At 48.8% G+C, this 23,950-nt stretch overlaps 8 protein-coding genes across 8 annotated transcripts; 4 read left to right on the top strand and 4 right to left on the bottom strand.

The window, feature by feature from the left end:
• Positions 1-5,296: 5,296 nt before the first annotated feature.
• LOC137443179 (histone H1.11L-like) lies at positions 5,297-6,070 on the top strand. Its single transcript, XM_068142648.1, has one exon. The coding sequence runs from the start codon at positions 5,387-5,389 to the stop codon at positions 6,068-6,070; it is 684 nt and encodes a 227-aa protein (XP_067998749.1). The 5' UTR covers positions 5,297-5,386.
• Positions 6,071-6,804: 734 nt separating this feature from the next.
• LOC137443183 (histone H2A-like) lies at positions 6,805-7,258 on the bottom strand. Its single transcript, XM_068142652.1, has one exon. It carries the CDS (start codon positions 7,192-7,194, stop codon positions 6,805-6,807), a length of 390 nt encoding a protein of 129 aa, XP_067998753.1. The 5' UTR covers positions 7,195-7,258.
• A 282-nt stretch (positions 7,259-7,540) lies between these two features.
• Positions 7,541-8,050, top strand: LOC137443186 (histone H2B 5). The gene has a single exon (XM_068142656.1). The coding sequence runs from the start codon at positions 7,541-7,543 to the stop codon at positions 7,919-7,921; it is 381 nt and encodes a 126-aa protein (XP_067998757.1). The 3' UTR covers positions 7,922-8,050.
• A 1,454-nt stretch (positions 8,051-9,504) lies between these two features.
• Positions 9,505-10,014, top strand: LOC137443181 (histone H3). Its single transcript, XM_068142650.1, has one exon. The coding sequence runs from the start codon at positions 9,531-9,533 to the stop codon at positions 9,939-9,941; it is 411 nt and encodes a 136-aa protein (XP_067998751.1). The 5' UTR covers positions 9,505-9,530; the 3' UTR covers positions 9,942-10,014.
• A 701-nt stretch (positions 10,015-10,715) lies between these two features.
• On the bottom strand, positions 10,716-11,228 carry LOC137443182 (histone H3). Its single transcript, XM_068142651.1, has one exon. The coding sequence runs from the start codon at positions 11,200-11,202 to the stop codon at positions 10,792-10,794; it is 411 nt and encodes a 136-aa protein (XP_067998752.1). The 5' UTR covers positions 11,203-11,228; the 3' UTR covers positions 10,716-10,791.
• Positions 11,229-12,748: 1,520 nt separating this feature from the next.
• On the bottom strand, positions 12,749-13,208 carry LOC137443185 (histone H2B 5). Its single transcript, XM_068142654.1, has one exon. The coding sequence runs from the start codon at positions 13,204-13,206 to the stop codon at positions 12,826-12,828; it is 381 nt and encodes a 126-aa protein (XP_067998755.1). The 5' UTR covers positions 13,207-13,208; the 3' UTR covers positions 12,749-12,825.
• Positions 13,209-13,283: 75 nt separating this feature from the next.
• LOC137443184 (histone H2A-IV) lies at positions 13,284-13,947 on the top strand. Its single transcript, XM_068142653.1, has one exon. The coding sequence runs from the start codon at positions 13,538-13,540 to the stop codon at positions 13,925-13,927; it is 390 nt and encodes a 129-aa protein (XP_067998754.1). The 5' UTR covers positions 13,284-13,537; the 3' UTR covers positions 13,928-13,947.
• A 519-nt stretch (positions 13,948-14,466) lies between these two features.
• On the bottom strand, positions 14,467-15,224 carry LOC137443180 (histone H1.10-like). Its single transcript, XM_068142649.1, has one exon. It carries the CDS (start codon positions 15,145-15,147, stop codon positions 14,482-14,484), a length of 666 nt encoding a protein of 221 aa, XP_067998750.1. The 5' UTR covers positions 15,148-15,224; the 3' UTR covers positions 14,467-14,481.
• Positions 15,225-23,950: the final 8,726 nt, after the last annotated feature.

Genomic DNA, 23,950 nt, shown 5'->3' with positions numbered 1-23,950 from the left:
TACGTGTATAGGGGAATAAAGGAGTGATATGTTTATCATGAGGAGAAGAAAGATTACAAATACTCGGGGCGATGAGAGAGTAGAGGAGGGCAAGAGCGATATCTTTGACATCCAGTGCATAGTGATGGGAGTTACTTCGGGGAGCGAAGTGATATTTGTGCGTAGAGGAGGAACCAAGCGATATGTGCGGCTGTTCGGTATTCATTACTCGGTGCAGATCGATAGGAATGTCTTCGAGGAGAGGAGAGAAGAGCTGTGTTTCCTTCGTCGCGGAACAATGCGTGTGTCGAGCGTTGCTCGGTGATGCTTGCATTGTGAAGTGAAAATCTAAAGCGTGTCTCGGGGTACACTGTCTTTTTCTCGAGCAGAGTGTGATGAGTGTTTCGGTGACACTCGGTGCGAGGCGTGTGTCGGAAACATATTCTGTGTTTGTGTTCGCATGTGTTATGGTCAACACGGTACAGAACCTTAAAGAATTGAAGGATGTGTACATCAAACAGAACAGTGTGTTGGAATACAGCAGTGAGTTGTTGAGAGAAGCGATCTCCATGATCACTGTAACGAGTGTTTCCTAGTGAGACCCCCGAGCACTTGCAAGGGCACGTCAGATCTTTTCCTCTGGCTGGACGACAGGGGAGTGAGTGTGTCGTGCACTGCACAAATGAATTTGTATTTGTCTCATCTGGCTCTTTCTTTCTGGAAGCATTCATGTCGGGGGGTCAGCTACTTTCTGTTTCTTGCACCACTGCCAGAAACCCTAAAGTGGAGCTGTCACACTCGTGACCCCTCACATTAACGTTAAGTGCGGAAACAGAGGTGTTTACCCGCTGTATCCCGGCCACTGTATCCCAACTGGCCCGCCCTGCCCAGGAGGAGACGGCGTGGGATCAGCAGCAGTTCTGCTTTGCTTCTGCTCTTGGTACTGAGGTTCGGTCTTGGCTGGACGTTGAGGGAAAAGCGACTGTACGCGGAAGTTTTTTTAAATGTGGGAACTGCTTAAGTAAATTTCATGGTCTATCCTATATAGAAATATTAAGACTCCTCATACACCCCCCGCACCCCTAGTTCGTCCATTTGCTCGTGTCTTGAGCTGTTACAGAGCTCATTCATTCGGGAAAACATCCACGAAAGGAAAAAACGAAAAGGACAGACGAAGAAGAGTGGGGCGGGGGACGCGGGGGAGAGGGGGAGGAAGGCGGCACTGGTGGTGGTAATCTCTGTCCAGGCAGGCTGCGGTAGAGTCCTCGGAGCAGGAGCCTGCCCCTCATTCCTGGTGCCACAGGCAAGCCGGCACAGGCAATGCGCCCTGCCTTAGCCTAAGCTCTGCTCCCAGCCTGCACAAGAGGCAGATTAATCTAGGAGGAGCAGCCCTCCCAAACCCTCTTCCATTATTATCACACGCTCATGTGCACAGATTTGGTATGGAAGCCACCCTTCACCTAATTAAGACATTGGATGTTGTTAATTGATTTTTCTAGGTGATACTTAGCTGTCTAAGAAGAATTTCATACAGCCTTTTCAGACAGCAATAGTTAATAATAATGGAGGTAATACTTTGGCTTTAACTGGGGATGAAGTTTCTCTTCTCAGTGGTGTGATGAAGTGCCTTCTGTCCTCCAAAATATGACATACAAAATATCACAGACTGAAACAAATATTTTACGAAATAACTTAACACTCCCTTGTATATGATGAAGTCGCATATATCCGGGATATATTTTTTCCTTGAGATGAAGAGAATGTAAATTAAACCCCTCTTTTTATTAGAGTCTTACAGATATATGATCTCTCTGCCACTTATTGACTGCCAAAATCTCCCTAATGAATACTAGCGCGCCCTGTATATTTTCTGGGAGAGAAGGCTTGAATGCTATGGAAAGCGGTAGAGAGAAACAGCTGGAATCATCAGAAGGTGTGGTAAAAAAAAAAATAAATAATTAAATCCCAGTCAATATAAATCGTTTTTCCTTTGAGACATGCTTATTGTACTTTGCAAAGAGGCCAGAAGTGCAAGGGAACAAACCCACAAGTGCTACAAAGGTCTTTCTAGACACAAAATGAATTGTAGGGGAAAGTGGAAACTGGTTGCACAGGGTGGATCTATCAGCTCTATGTTAAAGGCCATGGGAACCTCTTTAGGACAAAGAAAACTATTTGCACATCTGAAGGCAGGGGTTTTAGCACCCTTTTGTTCTCGAAAGCCACTGTCTTTCTGCAGGAACAGCCCATGTTCTGTGCCTGCAGGAACAAAGATATTTAGACAGCCTGTCTCTCCAACCCTCTCCTAACTTTTTCTGTGCTTTCAAATGTTATAGAAAAAAATTATTCCCTGAATACAACTCGACATTTAGAAGCAGAGTCTTGGGTGTCGAGTTCTTGCCATGGGAAATTCGACCCTGGATGGTCAATGCAGAGCAAAAGTGCGTTATTCATCATCACATTAAGTATGTACAGAGATTTAATTGCAGTTCTGCTTGTATTTCTGCGTCGAATCGAACTCCGTTCCCATAAAAGAAAAACATGCTTGTTCCTAGGACCTTCTTTCTCCCTTTCCCTTTGCCACACTTGAAGATGACTTATGAGTATTTACTGAAGTTAAATTACACTAAATACTGAATCTCCTCCTCTTTAAAATAGCCATAATTTTACATATCTGTCCCCTACCTATTACTGGTGGTAGCACAGATATGAGGATTGAAGGAAAAATTCAACCACTTCCAAACAGTTCCTGAGACATCAACCTTCACAGGTTGATTGTGCACAGATCAATTTTCTTAGCTCACCACGCCACAACCTCTGGGATAATATGAGGGCAGGGTCCCCTTGGTTTGCATAAAGATGACCTATTGTTGCCTCGGAGTGATACAGTTCCTTATTACTTTTGCTTCTTTGAATATTGACTACAAAACATCATCGGTGTCAATAGGAGTGGCTATTGGCCTATTCTTTCTCTTTCCTTCTCCTGTCCTTCATATCCACCTCACACATCTAAAAGTATGTAGTGTTAATTATTCCCTTTGTTTCACAAAAGCTGTTAAATACCAGCACTATCCCATCTCCACTCCTCTTCCTTAGGACCATTTCTTTCTCATATCAACTAAACATATATCATCCACATTCTCCCTGCATCATCAAAGTGTACCAGTCCCTGATTTGTTACAATTAATTAAGATTTTGAGATGTAACAACTTAGCCGAGGAACATTGCTATGATAGCCTAGACAGACAAAGAAACTTCTGAAGAAGCTCTGCTGCTCATTTCTCACAGTCTACAAGGAGTACCTTAGATGTGTTCTGCATCCATAAATAGTGCAAATGATTGCACTCCTCACAGTCTTGTAGTATTGCTTCCACAGGTATTCTGAGCCAAGGAACCAGGCAGCTAGCAAAGCCTCATCCCCTCAATCTCTGCCCATGCTGCCTACAGCAGTTCAGTTTGGCCACAAGATACAGGAACTATTACATGTTGTCACTTCTAATTTCACCCTCACAAAACCCAGACCCACACTACTACAGGGGCCAGACAGAAATCAAAATTAAAGTCTTGTTCTCATCGTTTTGAAATGCAAATGAAAACCCAGCCACGTGCTGCAGCATCTTTACTAAGGATTGTGGACTTCCTAGCAGAGGAAGCACCAGCATGTACCCCAGAGTATCCAGCAGTCAGAAGAAGCTGCTGTTCCCCAAGGTACAGGGAAGGGAACAGTAGCCCAGACATGTTGCAGTGGGAGAGCCTAGATAGTATGCACAAAGTGTGCAAGAGCAAAGGAAATGTCACAGTGACAGAGAAATATGTTATTTCATGTGTTCCTGTTCTGCCCCAAATGTCTTGAATGTTTTCTTGAAGAATGAGAGATATTAACATTTGAGATCCTTGAATACGTTGCCCAGGGATGTTGTGGATACCCCCTCCCTGGATGTGTTCTAGACCAGGTTGGAAAGCACCTTGAGCTACCTGGTCTAGTGGAAGGTTAACACCATGGAAGGGTCTTAAGAACTAGGTGATCTTTAAGGTCGCCTCTGACCCAAAACATGATATGAAATTAACGATAGCTAGATCTTCTGTTCTATACATCTTTCTGGTTTTCAGCTTGTGCACACATTTTTCAGATATGTCATATTTTGTGTATTCTGTGACCCTTCCAGCTTATTAAAAGTATGAGCTAAGCAAAAGGAAGAGGGGTGACAGGCTGTTTTCTCTACCAGTATTCACATTACCTACTGGCAAAATTAGGCTTTTTATTAAGCCATTAATACAGACATATAAATGCATCCAGTACAGTAACATCTTAATTAATCTTATGTTTACATCACATTCAAAGAGTAAATATTCAATGAGAATCCTTGTAATTTGACTGCTTGATTGATTGGTCTGAACTGAGTCCTGCTATTATCCCTTTAAAGATGTTGGAAATCATTAAACCCAATGCAGTCTGGAATGATCAAGGAGCTGTTTCTCCTTGGCTTTGATTTAAGGTAAAACATTTAAAAGTATCTGAATATTTTTGCAAGGAGATAATTTTAAGAAGAATTTAAAAAGCTGTCTCTATGAATCCCCTTTGTGATAACTAAATAATCTTCCTAATGACTACCACACCACTTGTCATGGATTTATTATTTTAAGAGATTACTCCTCTACTTGGGGATTTTAAATCTATACGAATACAAAAAGCCCTTTTTGTGATGGGGAAGAGTCCTTTGCTGGAGGTTGAAGGATTATTTTAAAGAGCAGCTTTTCCCACATTAACATTTAGTGTGAAAATTATAATTCTTTTACTTTGTATTAGCTGGGAGTAGAGCTAAATAAGTCACTATGTAAGACAGTTTCATTAATTTGAAGAGATGAAGCCGTGTTACGGCTAAGACCTTATAACCCAGATGCACAGCTGAGGAGCTACATTGTGTTACTTGCTTCTTTTCAAAGCTACTTTATGTTTAAAAAGTGCTGCGATATTCCCTCCGTTTTGCACTACCTTCATGAAAAACCCTCTCAGGAACACGAATCCACTGTCGGTGTGACAGTGCTGCCACAAATAAGGTTTTAATTCAAAAGGAAAAATAAAAATCACTCTTTCTGGCCCTGCATACAATACCCAAACAGAAGGATTATTGGCCTGCATGGAACCCATTTTGACTCTCAGTTGAAAGAAACGCTAAAACATAAAAAAATCTCAATTCCCCAGCAAAAATGAGAGAAAGTAAGGTGCCGCGAACGTGTTTTTTTGACGAAAAGCACACTTTTTTCAGAATGAAGAAACACAAGCCCAGCAGCACAGAGCAGGGCGGTGCAGGCTCGGCAATGAACCAATCAGCGCCTATCCTCCTACTATAAAAGGAGGCGCTCGCCGCACGCTTTTAGACGCTGTCGTGCGTTTCCGTGTGGCGTCATGTCTGAGACTGCTCCAGCGCCAGCTGTTGAAGCAGCGCCTGCGGCCGTGGCCGCTCCGGCTCCAGCCGCCAAGGCTGCTGCTAAGAAGCCGAAGAAGGCGGCGGGCAGCTCTAAAGCCCGTAAGCCAGCTGGTCCTAGTGTTACCGAGCTGATTATTAAGGCTGTGTCCGCTTCTAAGGAGCGCAAGGGGCTCTCCCTTGCTGCGCTGAAGAAGGCATTGGCTGCTGGTGGTTACGATGTGGAGAAGAACAACAGCCGCATCAAGATAGGGCTTAAGAGCCTAGTCGGCAAGGGCACCCTAGTGCAGACCAAGGGCACCGGTGCCTCCGGCTCTTTCCGCCTTAGTAAGAAGCCCGGAGAAGTTAAAGAAAAAGCTCCGAAGAAGCGTGCAGCTACGGCCAAGCCTAAGAAGCCAGCTGCTAAGAAGCCTGCTAGTGCTGCTAAGAAGCCAAAGAAGGCTGTAACAACGAAGAAGAGCCCTAAGAAGGTGAAGAAGCCGTCAGCAGCTGCAGCTAAGAAAGCAGTTAAGAGCCCTAAGAAAGTGACTAAAGCTGCAAAGCCCAAAAAAGTGGCAGCCAAGAGTCCAGCCAAGGCGAAGGTAGTGAAGGCAAAAGCAGCCAAGCCCAAGGCCGCCAAACCTAAAGCGACCAAGGCAAAGAAGGCAGCGGCCAAGAAGAAGTAAGCCCCGGTAGGAAAATTCTCTTCCTCCGTCCCTCAACCCAACGGCTCTTTTAAGAGCCACACAATTATTCTCAAAAAGTGCTGAAAAGAAGTGGTGTGGTTTTTTTCTCATTTTGTCTAATACACAGCAAAAAATGCCAGTGCCACCTAAGCTTGCTATTAGCTGAGTGCGCAGTGATTTGGAGGCCCTTAAAAAGCAGCCTTTGATGTTTTAATCGCTGCCTTCCTACACTCGAGTAGATCGTACACTCCTTTTGAGAATCTTAAGTACTTAGAGACCTGATCTTAAATCCTTAGATTTTGAGTGAGCAGTTTTTCCTAGCGGTAAAGGTAGCTACGTGAGAAGTGTGATAGAGGAAGGTAGGGGAGAAGAGGATTAGGGCTTGTTCACAACTGGTTACTACAAATGGAGCAGGGGTTCTTTTTTGCAATTACAATGACCGTAGAAATGCAATCATTACAAGATAACGGTTGCTAGACTGCAAAGCATCGAAAAATTGATGTCAAGTACCCAGACAGGAAGATACACTAAAATAGAACTTGAAAACCGAAATCAGTATTTTTATCCCGGAGTTGTTTGCCCAGTTATTTCGTCTTAAGAGTAAATAATTAACAATTGTTTTCCAAGCACTAATAAACTCAATTTAAGCAACTTAGCTCTTTAAGGATCTTGTAGGTGGCTCTGAAAAGAGCCTTTGTGTTTGTCTGGAAATAAGTTTTCGCGAGATTTAAAATTTACTTAGTCTTAGCCTTGTGGCTGTCGGTCTTCTTGGGCAGCAGCACAGCCTGGATGTTGGGCAGCACTCCACCCTGCGCGATCGTCACCTTGCCCAGCAGCTTATTCAGCTCCTCATCGTTGCGGATGGCCAGCTGCAGGTGGCGGGGAATGATGCGCGTCTTCTTGTTGTCGCGGGCGGCATTGCCTGCCAGCTCCAGGATTTCAGCCGTCAGGTACTCCAGCACGGCCGCCAGGTACACCGGGGCGCCGGCACCCACTCGCTCTGCGTAGTTGCCTTTGCGCAGCAGTCGGTGGACACGGCCCACGGGGAACTGGAGACCGGCGCGGGAGGAGCGCGACTTGGCCTTGGCCCGAGCCTTCCCACCTTGCTTCCCGCGGCCAGACATCGCAGCGACGAAAAAAACAAAATGCAACAGCACAAGTACCAAGTTGCTCCCAAGCCCCGACCGAAGCTTATATACTTCTGGAGTGGAGCGGCAGCGGCTGTGGTGATTGGCTACGAAAGAGGAGCAGTAACGACAGCCAATAGGAATGCGAATCGAGAGATGACCAATAGCAGAAGCAAGCACGGCGCGTCGACGGCCAGTCGAACTTCCAACCAATAGGAATGTGTTCCTGACGAGCCGCTGGGTACTCAGCGCTGCTATAAATGAGGAGACCGAGAGGAATGTTAGCGTCCGTCGCTTGCTTCTGTTTCTTTCGTGACAAGGGAGGAAGGTGTTTTCTGCCGCTATGCCTGAGCCAGCTAAGTCCGCTCCCGCGCCCAAAAAGGGCTCCAAGAAAGCGGTGACCAAGACCCAGAAAAAGGGTGACAAGAAACGGCGCAAGAGTCGCAAGGAGAGCTACTCCATCTACGTGTACAAGGTGCTGAAGCAGGTGCACCCCGACACGGGTATCTCCTCCAAGGCTATGGGCATCATGAACTCTTTCGTCAACGACATCTTCGAGCGCATCGCCGGTGAAGCCTCTCGCCTGGCGCACTATAACAAGCGCTCCACCATCACCTCGCGGGAGATCCAGACAGCTGTGCGGCTGCTGCTGCCCGGTGAGCTGGCCAAGCACGCTGTGTCTGAGGGCACCAAGGCTGTCACCAAGTACACTAGCTCCAAGTAAGCCGCCCTGTGCTCTCAGACTTTCTTCTACCCAAAGGCTCTTTTAAGAGCCACCCAAGTTTTCAATAAAAGAGCTGGCGCTGTTTGTTTTTTTTTTTCCCCTGCAGTCTTAAAAAGATTTGCTGGGAAACCACAATACCGTGAAACTGCTGTTTGATGGAACCTGGGGGGTTCTGTTTATGGTAACCGGTATGTTGCCCGCCTCCTTTTAGCTCCAACAGAGAAAGCTCGCGATTTTCTGAAAGCGCCCCCGAAACCCGCTTCACTTTGCCCTGCGCTTTAGGGGGGTTCTGAGGGCAGACAGTTAATAAGTTATGTAAGTGTTCTCGTTAACCTCCCGAAATAAGCGTGTCCTGCATAGGCGTGCTTCCTCTTTCCCGTCAGGCAGTCCAGCGACTTGGGGCTAACAGGAAAAGCACACACCGTTCCCCAAAACCGTGCGCTCTCTTTACTTTCCCAGTCTGACATCCCCGCACATACGCACCGTTACTGTGCAGGCACACAGAAGCTAACAGAAGCAAACCAGAGCCTCACAGCATTCTTTCCCACTAACCGCGCAGCCCGCATGTGGCACCGAGTGAACTCTGAACTCACGCCCATCCCCTCCCGCACTCTTCCCCTATCTCTCGGGCGCTTCTCCCCCGCCGCGTTGCCCCGCGCCCCCTAATGCCAGCAGCCCAAGGGAGCCGGGGCCAGGCGGGCGGAATGTAGGACGCGGAGCCACGCAGCTGCTGCTGCTGCTGCTGCTGCTGCTGCTGCTGGGCTCGGTCCGACCTGAGTGAGGACTGCGCGTCCTTCCGCAGCAGGCGGGCCCGGCCCTGCGAGGCATCAGCTGCCGGCAGGGCGCTGATTGGTCTCGGAGGCGCTCGCGGCTCCCATCCCGTCCTCGCTTCACCAAGGCGCCCTCCTCCGAGCACAGCCGCGCCTTGAACCGGGGAAGCCGAAAAAACAGGAAACATCCGCGGTGTGCGAAATATGGGCTGCCGCCCGCGCTTACACCGTTCCTGCAATCACCCCGAACTGAACGCCGTTGCGGAGTGGGAGAAAACGGTGTGCACTCGGGACACGGAGGCTGCCAAGCCAGGGAGCGTTACCCGGCAGTCCCGATGGCGGGAAGGAGTGTTTGCGTGAGGACGAGGGAGACGGGTCGGGAAGAGGAGGCGGCGTGGGCGACTGGATCCTGCTGCACCGGTCACCTACGGCCACCTCACCGTCGCCCAAACTGCTGTTCTCGGGGACGGGCCAAGCATTTCTCGTCAGACACCGGAAAAGCCGGTGCTCAGGCGTTCTGTAGGGCCAGAAAAAGACAAGCGGCCGGGCCGGGGCAGGCCATGGCGGGAGTGATAATAGGAGGAAGGGAAAGGCAGACCGGTTCGGCGGCTCTGGAGGCAGAGGGGGCGTGGCGGGAGGGGGGGGGGCGTGGCGGGGGGAAAGAAAGGCTCCCTGAAGCGAGGCGCGGGCTTTTCGAATGCTCGCGACGCCCAATGGCAGCCAGATTCGCGCAGTCAGCCAATCGGCAGGAAGCTGCGGCTATAAATGCTGTCGCCGCGGTGCTAGTGCTATAGTTCTACCCCTGTAGGGAAAGAGTTTGGTGTGGTGTCTGTCGAGCTATGGCGCGCACAAAGCAAACCGCCCGTAAGTCTACCGGCGGGAAAGCTCCCCGCAAGCAGCTGGCCACCAAGGCGGCTCGTAAGAGCGCCCCGGCCACAGGCGGCGTGAAGAAGCCCCATCGCTACCGCCCCGGCACCGTGGCTCTCCGCGAGATCCGGCGCTACCAGAAGTCGACCGAGCTGCTGATCCGCAAGCTGCCTTTCCAGCGCCTGGTGCGTGAGATCGCACAGGATTTCAAGACCGATCTGCGCTTCCAGAGCTCTGCCGTGATGGCGCTGCAGGAGGCGAGCGAGGCTTATTTGGTGGGGCTGTTCGAGGACACCAACCTGTGTGCCATCCATGCCAAGCGTGTCACTATTATGCCCAAGGACATCCAGCTGGCCCGCCGCATTCGTGGTGAGCGTGCTTAAAGCTCTTGCTCACACCTGCCCTTGGTTCCAGCAAACATCAATATACACTATACAGACCCAAAGGCTCTTTTAAGAGCCACTCACACACGCAACAAAAAGAGCTGTATTGCTTCTGGATTCCATTTTTCTGGTTTGTTTGCTATCTAGACAAACCATTGTGTTTACATTATATTTTGAAGCTCTGCTGCTTTCCATGTACGGTTTCCGTTTTTAAAATTTCTGGTGGTTTTGGTACACTTTCTTGCTAGTGAAGTTGAAGTGCAATGCTGTTTGTTGCACCTGAAAGGGATCAAGGTAGAAGTTGGTTTTGATTTTAGTATATTAGGAGTCCCAGCTGAAAACATATTAGCCCCCTCAAGAACTTGCAGTACTGTAATCTGTATAATTATTTCACAATTACTTTTCCAGAAATTACATGGGAAATACTGACATCTGTTTAATTGTCTGGTGCAGTCACAGCAACATAAAAAACCTGTTTGCCTGATGTTGTCTGCTTGCCACACTACTACATCGACCTCAACCATTTTGCCTTCAATTTCTCCCTCTCTCCTCTTGAACCCAGCTCTCATTAAGCGCAATTGGGGGCATTAGCAAAGCACTGCTAGCAAACTGGAGTATTTGCAAATAAGGTAATTCGTGAAAACTAATACAGAGTAACTTGATGTGAACAGAAAGAAACAAAGCAGGAAAAGAAATCTTAGAAGAATTAATACATGAAAAGCTGTAACCATTTAAAACCAGTGCTTCAGCTCTTTCTGTTGTGTGTGTGAGTGGCTCTTAAAAGAGCCTTTGGGTCTGTATAGTGTATATTGATGTTTGCTGGAACCAAGGGCAGGTGTGAGCAAGAGCTTTAAGCACGCTCACCACGAATGCGGCGGGCCAGCTGGATGTCTTTGGGCATAATAGTGACACGCTTGGCATGGATGGCACACAGGTTGGTGTCCTCGAACAGCCCCACCAAATAAGCCTCGCTCGCCTCCTGCAGCGCCATCACGGCAGAGCTCTGGAAGCGCAGGTCGGTCTTGAAATCCTGTGCGATCTCACGCACCAGGCGCTGGAAAGGCAGCTTGCGGATCAGCAGCTCGGTCGACTTCTGGTAGCGCCGGATCTCGCGGAGAGCCACGGTGCCGGGGCGGTAGCGATGGGGCTTCTTCACGCCGCCTGTGGCCGGGGCGCTCTTACGAGCCGCCTTGGTGGCCAGCTGCTTGCGGGGAGCTTTCCCGCCGGTAGACTTACGGGCGGTTTGCTTTGTGCGCGCCATAGCTCGACAGACACCACACCAAACTCTTTCCCTACAGGGGTAGAACTATAGCACTAGCACCGCGGCGACAGCATTTATAGCCGCAGCTTCCTGCCGATTGGCTGACTGCGCGAATCTGGCTGCCATTGGGCGTCGCGAGCATTCGAAAAGCCCGCGCCTCGCTTCAGGGAGCCTTTCTTTCCCCCCGCCACGCCCCCCCCCTCCCGCCACGCCCCCTCTGCCTCCAGAGCCGCCGAACCGGTCTGCCTTTCCCTTCCTCCTATTATCACTCCCGCCATGGCCTGCCCCGGCCCGGCCGCTTGTCTTTTTCTGGCCCTACAGAACGCCTGAGCACCGGCTTTTCCGGTGTCTGACGAGAAATGCTTGGCCCGTCCCCGAGAACAGCAGTTTGGGCGACGGTGAGGTGGCCGTAGGTGACCGGTGCAGCAGGATCCAGTCGCCCACGCCGCCTCCTCTTCCCGACCCGTCTCCCTCGTCCTCACGCAAACACTCCTTCCCGCCATCGGGACTGCCGGGTAACGCTCCCTGGCTTGGCAGCCTCCGTGTCCCGAGTGCACACCGTTTTCTCCCACTCCGCAACGGCGTTCAGTTCGGGGTGATTGCAGGAACGGTGTAAGCGCGGGCGGCAGCCCATATTTCGCACACCGCGGATGTTTCCTGTTTTTTCGGCTTCCCCGGTTCAAGGCGCGGCTGTGCTCGGAGGAGGGCGCCTTGGTGAAGCGAGGACGGGATGGGAGCCGCGAGCGCCTCCGAGACCAATCAGCGCCCTGCCGGCAGCTGATGCCTCGCAGGGCCGGGCCCGCCTGCTGCGGAAGGACGCGCAGTCCTCACTCAGGTCGGACCGAGCCCAGCAGCAGCAGCAGCAGCAGCAGCAGCTGCGTGGCTCCGCGTCCTACATTCCGCCCGCCTGGCCCCGGCTCCCTTGGGCTGCTGGCATTAGGGGGCGCGGGGCAACGCGGCGGGGGAGAAGCGCCCGAGAGATAGGGGAAGAGTGCGGGAGGGGATGGGCGTGAGTTCAGAGTGTGCTCGGTGCCACATGTGAGCTGCGCGGTTCGGGGGAAAGAATGCCGTGAAGTTCTGCTTAGCTTCTGTGTGCCTGCACAGTAACGGTGCGTATGTGCGGGGATGTCAGACTGGGAACGTAAAGAGAGCGCACGGTTTTGGGGAACGGTGTGTGCTTTTCCTGTTAGCCCCAAGTCGCTGGACTGCCTGACGGGAAAGAGGAAGCACGCCTATGCAGGACACGCTTATTTCGGGAGGTTAACGAGAACGCTTACATAACTTATTAACTGTCTGCCCTCAGAACCCTCCTAAAGCGCAGGGCAAAGTGAAGCGGGTTTCGGGGGTGCTTTCAGAAAATCGCGAGCCTTCTCTGTTGGAATTTAAAGGAGGTGGGCAACATACCGGTTACCATAAACAGAAACCCCCCCACTCTCCACATAACTAACATCGCTTTTATAGTATTGTTTCCCAGCAAAGCTCCTGGAACTGCAAAGACAAAAAAAAAAAAAAAAAAAAAAAAAAAAAAAAAAAATCTAATCCAGCGCCAGCTCTTTTATTGAAAACTTGGGTGGCTCTTAAAAGAGCCTTTGGGTAGAAGAAAGTCTGAAAGCACAGAGCGGCTTACTTGGAGCTAGTGTACTTGGTGACAGCCTTGGTGCCCTCGGACACAGCATGCTTGGCCAGCTCACCAGGCAGCAGCAGCCGCACGGCCGTCTGGATCTCCCGCGAGGTGATGGTGGAGCGCTTGTTATAGTGCGCCAGGCGAGAGGCCTCACCGGCGATGCGCTCGAAGATGTCATTGACGAAAGAGTTCATGATGCCCATAGCCTTGGAAGAAATGCCCGTGTCGGGGTGCACCTGCTTCAGCACCTTGTACACGTAGATGGAGTAGCTCTCCTTGCGGCTTTTGCGCCGTTTCTTGTCACCCTTTTTCTGGGTCTTGGTCACCGCTTTCTTGGAGCCCTTCTTGGGCGCGGGAGCAGACTTAGCTGGCTCAGGCATTGTAAGCAACCTCCCAAAATCTCTGCTGAACAGCACACAGAAACGAACAGAAAAGCATTCCGACCGTCCTCCTTTTATAGGGACTGTATGCAAATTAGGGTTTACTAATACCTTACTTTCTATTGGCTAATGTTGTCTTTTACATTCATAGATTTCTTTTCTCACTGCCATTGGTTGGAACTCAATCCGTCTTCCCATTGGTTGTTTTCTCAATGTCTCTCTGTCAGCCTATCGTAATTCACGCCTTTCCCTGGGAAGGCATAAAAGGGCGAGTTGAGAAGCCGTTTTCGTTCGTGTGTATAGCGTGTTTTGTAATTTCTGACGAGCTGCCATGTCTGGGCGTGGAAAGCAAGGCGGGAAGGCTCGGGCCAAGGCCAAGTCGCGTTCCTCACGGGCCGGTCTCCAGTTCCCCGTGGGTCGTGTCCACCGACTGCTGCGTAAGGGCAACTACGCAGAGCGAGTGGGTGCCGGCGCCCCGGTGTACCTGGCGGCCGTGCTGGAGTACCTGACGGCTGAAATCCTGGAGCTGGCAGGCAATGCTGCCCGCGACAACAAGAAGACGCGCATCATTCCCCGCCACCTGCAGCTGGCCATCCGCAACGATGAGGAGCTGAATAAGCTGCTGGGCAAGGTGACGATCGCGCAGGGTGGAGTGCTGCCCAACATCCAGGCTGTGCTGCTGCCCAAGAAGACCGACAGCCACAAGGCTAAAGCCAAGTGAACGCCGAACAACTGTGCCAGCTATAGCTTTTTTACCCCAAGGAACCCAAAGGCTCTTTTCAGAGCCACCAACAAATTCAGAAAAAGAGCATGAAATTGTTAAATATAAGGCAGTTTTAAAATTGGCTGAGACTTTTGAAAATCCCGTGACAGCCACTCGAACACACCCCCGTGCTCGCACCCTTTGCTCTCTTGTCTCCCGCCGTGTGGGGCGGGTTTCCCAAGTAGTAGTTCTGCCCTTCCACAGCCCTTAGCCAATCTCGGTGCCGCTTGAACCTTGCTAAGCTAACATGACAGCACCCCGCCCCTCCCGGCCACGCTGGGCGGTGGTTAAAAAGTATAGCATTGAAGGCTGTTGCTTTTACCTCCGTAGCCCATTTCTGAACTAACGCAGTTTTATCCAGTAGAACCCGCTAAGAACTTCCTTCGAAACTCCCCCGTACCTCCCCTGTTGCCCCCGCCAAGGTGCTACTCAGTGTTACAGCGCTTTTAAGAAAACTTGGGTGGCTCTTAAAAGAGCCGTTGGGTTCAATACAGAGATTTCTCCACCGAAGCTTACTTCTTCTTGGCTGCTACCTTCTTCGCCTTGGCGGCTTTAGGCTTGGCTGCCTTGGGCTTGGCTGCTTTGGCCTTCACGACCTTTGCCTTGGCTGGGCTCTTGGCTGCCACTTTCTTGGGCTTTGCAGCTTTAGCCACTTTCTTGGGGCTCTTTGCTGTTTTCTTGGCTGCAGCTGCTGCTGGCTTCTTCACTTTCTTGGGGCTCTTCTTCGCTGTCACTTTCTTGGGCTTCTTAGGCGTGCTGGCAGTCTTCTTGGCCACTGGCTTCTTGGGCTTGGCTGCAGCTGCCCGCTTTCTGGGGGCTTTCTCCTTCACTTCTCCTCCAGACTTCTTGCTGAGGCGGAAAGAGCCGGATGCCCCAATGCCCTTGGTCTGCACTAGGGTGCCCTTGCCGACCAGGCTCTTAAGCCCTATCTTGATACGGCTGTTGTTCTTCTCCACATCGTAACCACCAGCAGCCAACGCCTTCTTTAGAGCCGCAAGAGAGAGCCCCTTGCGCTCCTTGGAAGCAGACACAGCCTTAACGATCAACTCGCTGACGCTGGGGCCCGCCGGCTTACGGGCCTTAGAGCTGCCCGCCGCCTTTTTCGGCTTCTTAGCGACAGCCTTGGCGGCGGGGGCCGGGGCAGCAGCAGGCGCTGCAGCTGGGACGGTCTCAGACATTTCGCAGTTTTTGCAGTTTTCGCAGTTCTCAGCGGCGGCAGCCGCGGCGCCTCCTTTTATAGCAGCGCGGCGGGCGCTGATTGGTGCCGGCCGTCCCCTCCGCCCCGCCGCCAGCCGGTGTTCTGCGCTCTGGTTGTGTTTCTTCGGGGGTAATAAAAAGTGTTTTTACTACTTTATCTGCCCTGAAATGGCTCCTTTTCTACACCCGGGGGCCCGTGGAAGTGCCTATTTTCACTCAGCAGTGTCTTGTAGCGAAAAGAGGTGTTTGTGCAGAGAGAGGACAACAAATCCCGACTCCTGGAACCCAACAGACATTGAAAATGCCAAAGTTTTGTTTTTCTTCGGAAATTTTAAGTTCTCCTTTAAAGTTAAGGTGAGACAGGAAAATCAGTGTTAATCTTCAGACGGTCTTCTTCACATCAGAGCAGAAATCTAACGTTTAGAAGCTCATTCTTTAAAATAAAATAGTTTCAAAGAGAGTGAGGTAGCACAAACTTCCACAAGCAAGCCGTTCCTCTGCTTCTCAGCGAGGTTTAGACCTCTGGCTACTGCAAAACACTTCGTGAGGGATTTTTTTTTTCCCCTCCCTTCCTCCGCTTCTAAAGCTAAAGTTTCCAGAGGTTATGCATGAAATCATAGGCAGCATGTACTTTATTTACTGTAGAATGGGCTACTTTCTTTGCAGTCCTTTGGTGGTGTTGACATAGCAAAAGGCTCTCTGATGTTAAAGGGATAAATTGGGATGCACAACCGAAAGATGAAAACGTTTGTGTTGAATCACTGAGTCTCATGTATGTCTCTGGCATCCAGAAACCAACCACGCTCTAAATAAAGCCCACAGTGCTATTTCTATAAAGTCTATTGGTATGATTCAGGAACATGGGGAAAGATTGGCAAAGATCTAGTCTGCAAGAGATGTGAGAGCACCATCCTGCTTCTATTTTGATGCCAAGCTAGGAAGAAGAAACACAATTTGTGCTCACTGTTCTTTTGCCAGGTTAGATCAAGTCATGGGAAGCTTCTGTTCATAAAACCTTTAGCTACAGCACAGTGATGTAAAGTTCCTTATCCATCATGTGGGGACTACTCTGTTAGTGTGCATACCTCCTTGTCAGCTGTGAATTTGTGTCTCAGGTAGGAGTACCTAATGCACTTACCTAGAAGTTTAATGTCCATCAGCCAGTTTAGCGCCATCATAGTGCTGCATTTGTGCCTGATTTGCACAAACTCCACTCACACAGCATATGTAGGATGCTGACCAGACCACCAACTTCACTATTTCAGAAAAATGCAAGATCTGAGAGTGGAAAAAAAAGCCAAACAACTAACAAAACCAAATACCTCACTCTTGTCTCTCATTCTACCCACTCTGGCCAAGGAGAGGATAACTGCCTTTACTTGCTCTCAGCAGCTAAGCATATTTGCTGTTACCTGATTAATCTAGAGCAACCTGATCTAGTGTGAGGTATCCCTGTCCATGGCAGGGGGGTTGGAACTAGATGATCCTTGAGGTCACTTCCAACCCTAACAATTCTATGATAGACACTGGACCTGTTTCTCCTATTGACTGCTGTGATCCATAGTTTGGGAAAAGACCTGCTTGCAGAAGTGCACTCACTTGCACTTAGGCGCCTCTGACACCTGCTTTAGTAACTGATAGCTTTACTAACTGGTAACTGATTCTCCTGACTTCGTTTCTTCATCCATCACTGACCCACTGTGGCCAAATCCATCCAGGCTACAGCAGAGAAGCTGTTAACTTACTGCAGAGAAGGCAGGGAAATGAGCTGCCACTTCACAAAACCAAGGTCACAGTGGCTCAGCACAAGTGGAGAAACATAGTTGAGGGAGAAGAGATTTGGTCCCTCGCTCTGTGTTGCTGGAGGGCAGGGCCTGAAGTTGACATTCCTTGCACTTTTCCTAGAGGACACTGGGCTGCAGAGTCTGCAAAAGAAACAAGCTCAGCATAGATGTCCAGAAGCTGAAGCACTGCCCTGAACTAAGTGTAAAGATAGCTGCTGTCATCACTGCACCTGTGAAAGCAGGGGAGCTGCATGGAGCTGGGCAAGCAGAAGTCTTCAGAGAAGAGCTGGAGGAGGAGGGATGCTTCTGGTGGGGTTTCTTTTGTCACCTTCTATTAAAGTACATGGAAGGGGCATTATGTAAAGTTTCATTTCGAGACCCTGAATTCATCCATACCTTTTATTCCTTTTTCCACTAGAACTCCTCTGGCAGTTCCGAACCCACAAACAGCTTCTAAGAGGTTTTTAAATCTTAGCTGCATGAAGCAATATTCTCTCCTTACTGCTGACATATATTCAAATGAGAATTCCTATGCAGTCATAGGACATGCATCACATCCACATTCAGTAAAAACAAATAGATGAAATTTTGTCCCAGGGGCCTTACAAGGGAAGATTCCTGCTGGCCTGCAGGTGCCTTTCCTTTTCCAATATATATAAAGAAAATAATAAAACTAGAGCAAGGTAGATTTAGATTAAATATTAGGAAGAAGTTCTTTACTATGAGGGTGGTGAGACATTAGAATGGGTTGCCCAGGGAAGTTGTGGACATCACATCCCTGCAAATGTTTAAGACCAGGCTGGATGAGGCTTTGAGCAACCTCATCTAGTAGGAGGTGTCTGTGCCCTTGGTGGGGCAGGGGGGTGGAAGTGGATGATTTTTGAGGTCATTTCCAAGTCAAGCCATTCTATGATTCCATGAATACTATGGCTTTGAAGGCTGAATTAGTCCTCTTAGCAAGCTGCCTAGAATCAGAAGTTTTCATTCAAATCAGAACTTTTTCATTAGAATTGGGATTCTGGAATAGTTTTCCCAAGGAGGTCATGGATGCCTCCTCCCTGGGGGTGTTCAAGGCAACGTGGGATTAGGCTGTGAGCAGCTGACTCTATTTGTGAGGCATCCCTGACTACAGCAGGGAAGTTGGAGTGGATGATCTCTATGGTCCCTTTCCAATCTAACCATTTCATGCATCTATGAATTGGAAGTTTTCCCATTTAAAAATGGGGAAGTTTCACACTCCAGCCTTGAATAGTCCTAGAAAAAGGGAATTTTAAGTCATCACCTGATCAGTATTACAAAGCTGTGATAGGTCACAGGGTAGCCTCACAGAGCACTCACCTGAAACTGTGGCCACCTACATTCACCACTTGGTTCTGCCCATGACGCACTGAGCAAACCACCTTCTTCCCTGCCTCTGTTTCCAGGCACATCAGGAGACAGAAGATACCTCCCAAGTTCATGGAGATTGCTGCAGAAGGGCAAGAAAGTGTGAGTTGTCATATTGGTAATCAGAGGTCCTGGATCCACAGTGATGTGATTTTTGAGTATACATCAGGAAATGAGTCAGCCACCGTATGCTTCCTGAAATATAAAAGGTGGTGAGAAGTAGGCAGCCTCATAACTGATGCCTTTTACAGTCTATGGAAGAAAGGGCTCCTATTGAGGAGGAGGTTTTAGAGAAAGAGACTGCTTTTTGCCTATGCTTCTCCATGACCACTCCTGAAGACCTGCCTATAGAAAAAGTGTTCAGGTGCAATGTCTGTAGTACAGATGAAAGAAGGATGCTCATCTGCAGACACCTCTCTAAAGACACAAAATAGAGCAATATATTTGCTGAGTCCTGATCCAGCTCCCTGACTGCAGTGATCAAGGGAGGACTGACAATAAGAAAACATAACCACTCTCTCTGCCCAGTTCCTGTTTTCCAAGCCTGCTGAGCTGCTTCAGGTGTGAAAATATTTTTCTAGAGCTATACCAGTCCAACACTAAACATGCCATCTGATCTGTACAGTCACTCAATCTCTAATGAGAGCAAATAGAAAATAACCTCCCCTCAGTGACAACCTCCTGCATGCTCACAGCCAGAAAACTCATTTCTCTTTTGACCCAGATGAGCTTCATTGCAGAAATTCCCTCTCCATGTCCAAATGAATACTTGATCCCTGCAGACACTGCTGGTAGTGTTATCATAGAATCATTAAGTTTGGAAAAGAACTCTTAAGGTCATCAGGTCCAATTTTCTACTTAACATCTCCAGAAGCACTAGACCATGTCTCAAAGTGCCACATCTACTTGTGTTTCGAGCACCTCCAGGGATGGTGATTCCATCACCTCCCTGGGCAGCCTGTTCTGATGCCTGACCACTCTTCTAGCAAAGGAATTCTTACTAACATCCAATCTAAACTTCCCCTGGTGCAACTTGAGGCCGTTACCTTTTGTCCTGTTGTGACTTACTTGACTTGTTTTGACAAGGCAATTCAGGATGGTGTTTTTGTTCCATGAATATTTGCTCACAGAGCAGGAACAGGCACAGTCAATGCACTTGGCTGATATCCTACTTCATTGGAACTAACAAGAGATGTTTCCATCCCACAGACTGTCCTCTTTAACCTCCCCTGCCCTGATCTTTGTAGCTTTCTCCAAATCCAGCTGAAGTCACACACACACTGGTGACCAGAGCCTGGAACAGCCTGTCTCATTATGGAATGCTTTCAAACATTAATTGGGATCTACTGGTAAGGTTACTGAAAGCCAATGCACTCCTTTTTGATCTAATTCACTTTCTTTCTTTTAATTTGGGCCTGTTTAGGTTCCCACTGAATCTGAGCAAATGTCTTGCTGTGAAGAGTTAAAATTTATCACGGTTTCAACTGACAGCAGGAAGAAGAATAGTAAAAAGGCAGATTTTAGCCCTAGGATCCAGCAGTTAAGGTTGAAAGTACCAAGCATCACAGAATTCCTTTGTTAAAAAGGTAATATTTGAACATAAATTTACTCAAATTTACTCACTGATTTGATCAATGTTAATAAATGAAGTGCATCTTTGAAACTCCACCTTCAAATGTTATACACTTACATTCAAATGTTACCTTGCAGCAGCTCCAAACTGCTTCAGAATGAACATTTTCTGCCAAAATCCACTGGAAGGAAGAGAGATGAGGCAATAAAACATCCTTCCTTCCCCTCATTGGTCATCTGCTCCTGCAAAATGCCTTCAGGGCAAATTTTGCATGGGTCTGGCTTCTGCCTGTTTCAAGAGGATGCAGCTACGTGGGAAAGGGTGGAGCAGAGGGACCATTTTTGGCCTGGGTAGTTGCAAAACATCTGCTGTGCCCCTTCCATCTTCAAGCCCAAGCAATTCACAGGCCAAGAATGAAAAGACAGCAGTGGCAGAAAGGTTAGGTGAAAACATACAGCAGACAGGGTGGTGAGGCCCCTGCCAGCTTTCAGGACTGCCCAGTGAAGGTCAGATCTACCCCATAAGTCTTGAGATGCCTGGTAGTTAAGATTCACTCCAGGCAGGCCCTGGGACCTACCTGGTGAGTCAGCAGAGGTGCTCACATCTGGGCACATGCACTAATGGCACTGAAATCCTTTCAGTTCCTGGGAGGTGCTCAGAGAAGATGCTTTTCTCCCATCCTGCTCCCACTCCTACCTGCTCACCTTTGTTGGAGAAGATCTCTGTAACTATCAGTGGGAGAGAAGAGCAGCAGTCTCACCAAAGGGATGCTTGTGAGAGTGTCAGCAGGGACAAAACCAGATCACAGCATACTGCTGTAGGGCAACTCCCTAGGAAATGATGGCTTTTATCCTAGCACACATTTCTTTGTAAAAATGCAGTTGACATGTGCAGCTCCTCATCAGAAGGCCTTACTTTTTGGGTATGGACCTCACTATTGTCTCTTTAGACAATGAAGGAGCCCAGGGATGGATGATCCCCGTGAGAAACCCTCCTGGACTGAGACCAACATCTTGTCTTCTATTGTGGCGGGTTGAAATTTCCCCCTAGCATAAACTTTGCCAGACCAGCTCAGTATGGAAGCAAATGAAAGCTGTATTTACAAGCAAAACCTACACTCCACAATGGTATGCAATGAATGTGTACAAAATACACAGGATTTCCAATATTTACAGACATTTACAATTAACAAACAACACAAGAACACCACCCCCCCAGTCAAAGAGACCAGGGAAGCTGTCCCTCTGCCCCCCCACCCCCTGTCCCAAAGGGAGAAAGGAGCAGAGAAGAAAGCAGCTGTTAGACTTCACCAAAACAATGCAGCCAAGGTCAAGCAGAAGCAGGTTAGTATCCCTTCAGAGCACGAAGTGAGCAGAGAAGAGAAGCCCCCCAGAATGTTTTGGTACAAGCAGTCTTATAGCAGGTATTTCTCCAATGCAATTGTTTAGAATTCTCTGTGGGTTTCCTTTTCACACCCAATAGTGATTTATTTACATTTTCCTACTTCTCTGCTCGAAATCTGCAACAAAACTTTAAAGGCATGGCCTAAACCCACCACATCTATGAAGTGCAGGTCTCTCAGCGTCCAGGAAAGTCTGTGAGGAAATACTATTTAAACAACAACAAAAAAAGTGAATTGTCTCTTCTGCCTTCTAATGATGTCCTCTGCCCACGCACTAAGCACTGCAGGGGCTCCTGGGAATATTTGGCAGATGAGTACATTAAAGGAAGAGCACTGGGAAAAGAAGAAGAGCAATCAAAACTGTGTCATCTTCTCAGGCTCACTCTAGACATTTGTGGGTATTTTTTTTCATAGAATCAATAAGGTTGGAAGAGACCTCAGAGAATATCAAGTCCAACCTGTCACCCAGCACCTCATGACTAACTAAACCATGGCTTCAAGTGCCATGTCCAATCCTTTTTCGAACACCTCCAGGGATGGTGACTCCACCACCTCCCTGGGCAGCACATTCCAATGGCCAATCTCTCTCTCTGTGAAGAATTTCTTCCTAACATCCAGCCTAAACCTCCCCTGGCACATCTTGAGACTGTGTCCTCTTGTTCTGTTGGTGGTTGCCTGGGAGAAGAGACCAACCCCCACCTGGCTACAACCTCCCTTCAGGTAGTTGTAGCCAGCAATAAGGTCTCCCCTGAGCCTCCTCTTCTCCAGGCTAAACAACCCCAGCTCCCTCAGCCTCTCCTCACAGGGCTCGGGCTCGAGACCTCTCACCATTTCTTCCTGAGTTAATTTTTACCAAAACTCAGAGTCCTAGCAAGGACTTCTTGATTGGCACAAGTCCTGATGCAGATGAAGTTACATAACACACAAAAAAATAAATAAATCCTATTCTATTTGGGAAGGTGTGAAAAAACTGTTCTGGTTTCTATCAACTGCAAACCTTTGCCAAGGCAGATGGGCTCAAATTCAAGCATATGCTTGCTAAAACAAAGGGAAGGGCTAAAGCACTGTTTCCTTCAGTGTCAAAATCACCTTCCTGTTAACGTGCAACAAGTACAAAGTGTGACAGACCAAGACTGCTTATTTAAGCATCTTCAGAACAATGTTTTCTCTTTTGGGGCCTGTGACAGGTTGAAGTAGCTCTTCACTGCTATTTGTTTGTTTGTTCATGTCCTATCTCATAGAATCATAGAATCAACAAGGTTGGAAAAGAGCTCAAAGATCATCAGGTCCAGCCTATCACCCAAGACCTCATGACTACTAGACCATAGCACCAAGTGCCACATCCAATCCCCTCTTGAACACTTCCAGGGATGGTGACTCCGCCACCTCCCCGGGCAGCCCCCACTCCTCACCCCGAGCCTAAGACCCCATGCAGGTCCACCCCTGACAAAACACTTGACACACTGTTTCACAGACATTTTAAAGTGATCTAAAATGAAGCTGCCACCGAAGTGAATGGTCCCAGCTTTCTCATCTCCCTGCCTGCTACCTGTCAGTCCTTGGCTCTTCCTAAGTTCATCTCCAGCAATTGCATGGCTACACATCTCACATATTCAAAGGTAAAGCCTCACCACTCTCTGACAGCTGGGTAGCTTTCAGATTCACCAGGCCAGAGAGATGCTAGGCTACAATCAGAGGTTCCTTGTCAGCAAACAGCCCTGAAGAGTAAGAAGTCACCAAGCAAAAAAGGAAATTCCCCTTCTTCAGGTGCAACTTCTGCACAGGCCCTGTGTCAGTAAGGACACATGGTCTAAAGTGGGTTGCACCACTTAGTGCCACCAAAAAAGTCCTGTCTTCCTGAACCCATTCAAAGAACCTGTCTTTGACTAAAGCTGGCCCTGGCTCAGTGTGAAAAGGCAGCACCAGGAGTGTCACTTAGGCTGTTTCTCCCTAACATCTTCATCACTTCCTTCCTCTGGCCTCAGCTGTATGTGGGCACAACTGCCAGGCAACAGCAGGCAGCCAAAAGGGAGATCCCAATGACCCTTCCTTACTTATCACTGGTTGCTAGGCAGGCATCTTAGGAAATAATGGCTGTTTCTCAACCATCTTGATGTCTGTGGTTAAGAAACAGAGCAAAGCCACAGGGAAATCCTTTTGCAGGATGCTGCACAGTTTTATCTGCTCAGAAGGAGACGATTTGGGAATTCAGAGCACTCCTCTTGCTGGAGAGCTTGTTTCCCTTTTATGGGGTGGAGCACTGCTCCAGCTCTCACACAGCACTGCTGTGCTCCAACCAGTCACACACAAGAGTGTCCCAGAGCTGGGATTTTAAAAGTATACTGGCTTTGAATGAAGTAGCTGGCTGGCTCTTACTCCACTGGCTCTGCATGATTGGGGGGGGGGGGGGAAACTTCAGTCATCAACTAATTGGCTGCTCCAGCATAGAGTAAAGTCAGTTGCTATTTCAGGGAAAGGAAAGGCAGCTGTTCCCTGAGGGGAATGAGTGCACTAGCTCAGCTCCAGGAATAGGCTGAGATGTTAAATGATTTTTTTCCCCCCTCACCCCCTCCTTACACCTCAGGAAAAGCTACCACACAATGTTCATTCGCAGGGATCGTTTCCTGAGCATGATGTGT

Source organism: Melanerpes formicivorus, unplaced genomic scaffold (assembly GCF_026170545.1).
Source record: "Melanerpes formicivorus ecotype bairdi unplaced genomic scaffold, bMelFor1.0.p_v2 SCAF_8, whole genome shotgun sequence".
NCBI lineage: Eukaryota > Metazoa > Chordata > Aves > Piciformes > Picidae > Melanerpes > Melanerpes formicivorus.
Note: the sequence above shows the minus strand (reverse complement) of the source record. Positions and strands in the feature narration are given on the sequence as shown.